At 39.9% G+C, this 6,772-nt stretch overlaps 1 protein-coding gene across 1 annotated transcript in view; it reads left to right on the top strand.

Moving 5' to 3' along the window:
• Positions 1 to 1,586: 1,586 nt before the first annotated feature.
• Positions 1,587 to 6,772, top strand: part of ASIP (agouti signaling protein) — an 11,736-nt gene continuing 6,550 nt past the window's right edge. The window contains 1 exon segment of the mRNA XM_009318680.1: positions 1,587 to 1,763. Within this exon segment, the coding sequence (XP_009316955.1) occupies positions 1,587 to 1,763 (177 nt within the window).

Raw genomic sequence — 6,772 nt, 5'->3', positions numbered from 1 at the left:
TCCCATCTCCTATTACAAAATTTTAATCAACTCATTCGAAGGATACGTCTATACACAGTCATGACTATGATCCAGCTTGGGTCTCGGCTTTCATACCAGCTTTGAACTACCCCAGCTGCATAACATTTGAAATACAGACATAGCAGCACTCAGTTCCCCAGTTAATCCCCCTACTGTAAAGCTCCAATCTCAGATATATCTGTTTCAGTTGCAGCTCACGCAGATGTCTAAATCACAAAGATACAGCACATACGCCCCTGCAAATCCTAATAGAGTCCTGATAGATCTGGGTGCGTATCCTCATGGCATAGCTATAACCAGCAATGAAAGCCGTGTCGATGTAACCAGCACTGATTTGTTACATGACCATGGCCTGTAGAACAGACTATTTTAGAAATGAGCCCAAGCACTTGGAATTAGAGGCATGATATTCGACACCTCACAAGGAAGAGTGGGTCAATGGAGGCTGTAAAAGCAAGTGTAATACAGACTCAGTTTAGCAGAGGCAACTAGGTTGAAGCTCTTCCAATGCAGAAACTCTTTATCTTTTAACTCTCTAGTAATTAAGTCATTACAACCAGATTAATTGCTCAAAACATTTGGTTTCACTCCCTCTTTTTACTGCCACTAGTAGCTTTTCACTGACAAAAAACTACCCATAAACCTGGAGGCTGGCAGTGCCGCGGGGGGAAGGCTCCCATAACTCTGACACAGCATAAACCTTATGCACGTGGAAATAAAAATCAACTTTGAAGTTCAACTTCAACAGTGTTAAGAACCTACAAGAAAAGGAGACCAGGATGGCGATACGCTCTGTGGACCCTGTATAGCTGCACTGCGTCACGCAGAGGTTGGCCAGGGCCAGTGGCTTTCTTCCAAGGTGTATGGCCACATTCTGCAAAGCTCAGGTTTCTCCATAAGTATGCTCAGATCCCATAGACTTTGTTACATCTTAGAAATTATTAAGTACACGCTAAACCCTAAGGCCCATAAATGTTTTATAAAGCACTGGGCCTTTTGTAACTTGCATAATTTATGGCTATGATTCACTATGGGATCAGAGCAGCCACATCAGGGTATAATAAAACAAGATATTTCTTCATGACTTATTTTTAAGTGGAGAAAACTAATAGGAAACATAATTTGTGTGTTTTTAAATTATCATTATTTTTCTAGGTTTTCTAGTATCTTATAAATCTTGTAAACAAGATTTTTCTGGGAAAAATCTGATTATGTGATTGAGCTGGTCAAAAGTGACAGCAGAAGTTCCTCTCCCCTTGGTAATACAATAAACAACACTGTAAAACTCAGTGGGGAGAACTCACTCACAGCTTTTGGGAAAATAAACCATTTGAGAAAAGAATCAGGAAAAAAGAAAAAAAGACCATCCAAGTTATATTTGAGATAGCATTTTTCCACTCAGACAACTGCAATCTTAGGTATTCTGGTATCAGAGGCAAAGTGCTGGAAACAAAAGAATTGTCAGAGGTACATTGCTAAAGCTGCACAACATGACAGAAAACCATTGCTGAGATTCATATCCTTGCGTCTCTTCTACATGCAGGTTTTGACCACCTTCGGTTTTCATGACGATGGAATTTTTCTTCCCCAAAATGGAAAGTAAGAACCTCTTCCTAAGCCTATTGCTCTGCTACAGTTTGCTCAGAGCTGCCAGTTCTCATATGGTAATTGAAGAGAAGACAGAATGCAACCTGTCAAGAAACAACAAAATGAATCTCCAAGATCTCCCACCCATCTCTATAGTAGGTTAGTAAAATCTGCCATTTGGTGCCAAATTAAGAAGATTTGCAGAAAATACAATTGTCGATTAATATGGATTGTTTTGATAGCTTACTGCAACATTGCAATTTCATACAAATGCCTTAGTAGTTTGCAGAACTGCAGTGGCAATGCAGCCACAGCATCCAAGAACGGCAATGTGGCAAACCACAGTTTAGAGTAAAAAAAAAATCAGAGAACTTATTTTAGTTTTACAGATTTCACTGCAGGTCCTACCATACTGTAAGTCTTTTTATATTGAAGATAAGTGTTCTTCCATTAATATGGGCATCAATCTTCTTTTGAAAGTCTAGTGCAAATAGAAAAAGTGAACATCATTTTTTTTTTAGGATCTGCTCTTGTAGCAGAGAAATCAACAGTTCTCTAAGGTATTAACATAACCTCAGTTCACCTGTGTGCCAAGCAATCTTTCACCAGGGAAGACAAGAGCACTGCAAGGGAGAGCCAGAGGTCATCTATTTAACCAAGACAGGACCAGCTATGTCCCTACCGTTACTGGCAGGTGACCGTCTGTCATGTTAGGGAAGAACCTTGTTAGGGCAATGCTTAACTCTTTTCTTCACAAAATTTTTTCCTAGTGTCTGCCCTAACTCTTTCAATGTAATTTAAGCCAACTCTTTTCTTTCAAGAAACTTACAGGTATTTGGGGATAATTAGCTGCAGAACGTCATTCATAACTGTATCAAAATTTTAATAATTCAAAAAATAAAGGTTCTCTTGTTTAGCTCCTTTCTACAGGCTTTTAGGACTTTTGCTTAAAGCAGGTTGGTTTCTTACCCCGTTTCCGGTATTTTCTCTGCATTCTTGCTCAGGACAATGTTTCTTTAAGGAGAAACAGTTGCCCCACACATGCATTTCCAATGAAATCTGAACCTCTGAATCCTGAGTTAACTCAAGGTTGTTTAACTGCAGGTTTGTTAAAGCTTGTGCTGTTCTGCAGCGTCCCAAGCCATATCATTTCATGGTCCTTGTGATCCTAGATGCCACTTCCAATAATTTTTTTATTCCAATTAAAATCAGAGTTATAAAATACATTCCCTTCAGCTGATTTCTCTATCTTCTCACAAAAATGTGCCCATGCCTTAAACGTGGCAGATAGGCTACGTCATGCCATATTGCTTTGCCAACAGACATTGAAGATAGCAAAAATCCCCTAATGCTGTCAGGTCCTTTTGCTTTGGATGGGTCTACAATGCCTCACAAAAACCCTTCCTCCCTGCCTGCCCCATTTGGTTGTCTGCAAGAGACACCTCCTCCCACAGGAGCAGAGCATCCATGTATCCTCACCACTCCGCGGTGAAGCCTGGCTGTGCTGCTTTCCCATTTTGTAGTCAACAGAGAGAGATGAAGCAATTAGCCAAGGTAAGAAAAGAAATCCACAGCAGACTAAGGGGCTGAATCTAAGCAAACAGCACAACCTCCAGCTCACCTTTACACTTGTTCCTCTCCTACATGCAAACAGAATGAACATTTGACACTGAAAATGCAAGAATAATTCAAAAGAGCAATCTTGGCTTAACACTCACCTCCCGTAGTCCACTTGTCTTGGCTGACTATTCCAAAAAGGAAAACACAGATGCAAAACCCACTGTAACACCGTTGGCCAGGGCTGCACTCACTTTCTTGGGGCACGAGGCATTTCCAGAGGTATCCCAAGGCCTTTCTGCAGCCCACTTGTTCAAACGCAAGAGGCCAGTCTGATCCTCCACTACCCCCCACCTAAAGAAAATTGAAAAAATATGAAGTGAGTAATAAAACTGAGACAAATCATTCCTGTTTTTCTCATTCAATAGTATCTGACCTAAGTTTTGAAGTAGTTTATTTTGGAGCTGAAATGGCACATGCTTAAACCTTTCTGGGTTTTATTTCAGACAACCAGGAGCCACATTACCTCTATCACTTATTAACTAAAATAATTGAATTATAACTTGATAAACTAAATATAAATTAATCTAAGCATGCGTTAATGCATGGTACATGAAGAGCATTTGAAAGTCCCTAGCCATGACCTTTCAAGTGGGTGGAGAAAGAAGGTGCAGGAGAAGGGACACGCACTGACGTTGTTTTGGGATTCAGGTTGCCAGACCAAGGGACCTTCCAGCCCTGCGGATACCTCCTGCTGAGAGCAGGAGGATGACAGTGGGTATCATCATTTTCACTGAAGCAAGCTGGGAAAAACGTCACCTGCCTCACTCCAGCATACTGTGAGACATAACTGGAGGCCCATCCTTTTCCCCTGATTTTTGCTGGGCTCTTTGCTGTGCATTATGCAGCAGCCCGATGAAGAAATGGAGCTGTGCCCTTCAGCCCTTCAGCCAGGTGCTGAAATGAGTGGGAAGAGTTGCTAGAGGGAGAGAGAGTGCCTTGGAGACAGTCCTGCAGAGGATGGAAACAGGTCGAAATGGGAGAAACTAATGCAAACAGGGGAAAGCAGCTGGAAAAAGCAGCCAGACAGAAGCGGGAAGGGCAGGCGCAGAGGTGGCTCCTCCAGCGCTGCCACTGCTCTCTCTGCCTGCAGCCCCAGCAAGGCCCCTGCAACACTCGGGGGAGAGGATGAAGCCGCACGTGGTAATATTTATTATAACAACAGTGTCGTGGCAAAAGGCTGACAGGCTGGTCTTTCCCGTCACCACCACGGAAACAATTAATTTAGAGTAAATACTAAGAGAGTGTTTAAATAACCACAGCCTCCTCTCCCCTCCTGATACTGTCAATTTCTTCACGATTTATCAGTTATAATTTGTCATGCTGATATACCTAATCTGTTTTTGTATAAGCTAACAGAAAAATTTCTTGTCAGCTTGATTTAAACATTCTGGATAGAGTTTTCTATATCAGTTTTCTTACAACAAATCCTGTTCCTTCTTGTTGGCTACACAGAACAGAGACGAAGGCACTCATGTTACAGCTCAGTTTTTAAATGTTGCTGTAGCCATACTTGAGTAATAAAACTCATTTGCAATCAGCTGTTTACACACCGGTCAATCAATCACACTGCTCATCATATCAAAAAATGATAAGTCTGGCTCACATTCAATAAAACCCAAGGCTGGGTTGAATCACATCTTAAAAGGTAAGCAAAGGATTTGCTAGTATCAACTAGTAAAACATGTAATCATCTAATTAATACATGATTTTTATAGCACTTCAAATCGCAGTCGTATCAACAGGGGTTAGAGGTGTGTGTTATCAGTTTTTTCACAAGCCTATATTACATTTCCCCATATTGTCACAGATGAGGCTTGTAAGGAGCTGGTCAGTTGGGCAGCTGTTGAAAACACAGTAGGTAGAGCATGAGGAATATGAGATTAGAGGCCAGTTGGTAAAACAGAGGAACTATAGAAGAGACAATTACAGCACTCACCTGTCAAAAAAAGCATCTCTACATTTCCCTCTCATCTGCCCACTGGGCATCATTCTCTTCTTTACCAAATTCCCTGGAATAATTCAGGCGCATTTACATCACGCCAATGTTTAAATCTCTGTTAATGACATTATATACCCTTTAACTGAATGTTATCAAAACAATTTTATAGATGAAGCAATCCAGACAATCCTGTACAATAGAAAGTTAAATTAATGTAGAATTAAATGGCTTAAAAGCATCTTGGTTACCATCAGAAAGTTTCAAAGGGCAGCATAACAAGGCCAACATAATCTGCTAGCTGGAACTGAGTCTAAACCACTAATCCTAGTCACTGCAATGCCTTTTTTAAGACGTGCTCTTATTAAGTGACAATAACTTTACATGCTTGAAGTATAGTTTTTCCTCCCACTGTTTCTTAGAGATTTATACCCCTAACTGTAATGATGCAAGGATAATAAATGAAACCTCCCCCAAAACAGCCCAAAATGTGTATTCTTCATTCTGTAATTCTGTAAATCCTGGCAATTACTAAATATTCAAAAAGATATGGATAGCAAATACTGGAACAAACAAGGAGCCACCATTCATCGGTGGACATATCTACATTTTTTATCCCAATCATTCATTGCATACAGGTAGTGCTTATTACAAACCTCACACACACAGAATAAAGGTATCAAAAATACCACAACAGATTAGTGAGCTGGGAAGTGTCTCACACTTGAACAGTCTTGCTGTGTTAGATCCCAAGACAAGTCTTAGTCGTGGAGTTTATTTAGAGTAATAAATAGCATTAGAGCTGATACGTTAATAACAACAACAACTGCAGTAAATGCTATTAGCCCTCAAAGGATAACATGAGGAAGTTCACAAATACTAGTGATTTGATCTAAAGAAAAAAAAAATTTACATCAGGCATGAACACCTCCCCCTAAATTTACTAGATCCAAGATTCAACTTTACAAATATTCACAAACCTTTCAAAGCTACAGGCACATTAATGAAACACCTTTGCAAGTAACGTTTTGTAAAACAAGATGGTAGGTGAAAAAGGACCAAAGAACTGAAGAATGAAAAGTGGCATCATACAGATGAAGAGTTTATGCCAAATCAGCAAAGAGTTTTTTGCTTGTGAAAACCAGCATACACTTTTTAATTCCTTCCAAAATTATGCAGGTTACACCACCTTTTAACAGAAAAAAAAGGGATTTCTAAAGGTTTTTCTTACTTTTGTTCATGTGACTAATGTGCATAAGTACCCCCCATCTTTTACACAGAGACCTTTAATTTTATTTCTCTGAAATTATTTTCCTTGTTTGCATCTGACCAAACAACGTGTAAAAAAGCCCTCCTAAAATACAAACATCAGTGCTCTTCTGCTTCACATGAGCAACAGTGACAGCACGAGTTCAGACACACTATGTGTAAGTGAGGATGGCTCCTAGAGATGAACGTCTTCACTGCAAAATATGCAGTGATGAGATGGCAATGCAGGTTATCTGCCTTTTCTCACACAAAAGTAGTATTAAGCATCTCAATTAAATAACATGCTGTAAAATTGTTTTAACATTATGTTGTGCTATTCTCTTTGAAGATTTAACTTAA

The sequence above is a fragment of the Pygoscelis adeliae genome, unplaced genomic scaffold (assembly GCF_000699105.1).
Source record: "Pygoscelis adeliae isolate BGI_AS28 unplaced genomic scaffold, ASM69910v1 Scaffold72, whole genome shotgun sequence".
Classification (NCBI taxonomy): Eukaryota; Metazoa; Chordata; class Aves; order Sphenisciformes; family Spheniscidae; genus Pygoscelis; species Pygoscelis adeliae.
This window is presented reverse-complemented; position numbering and strand designations above follow the sequence as displayed.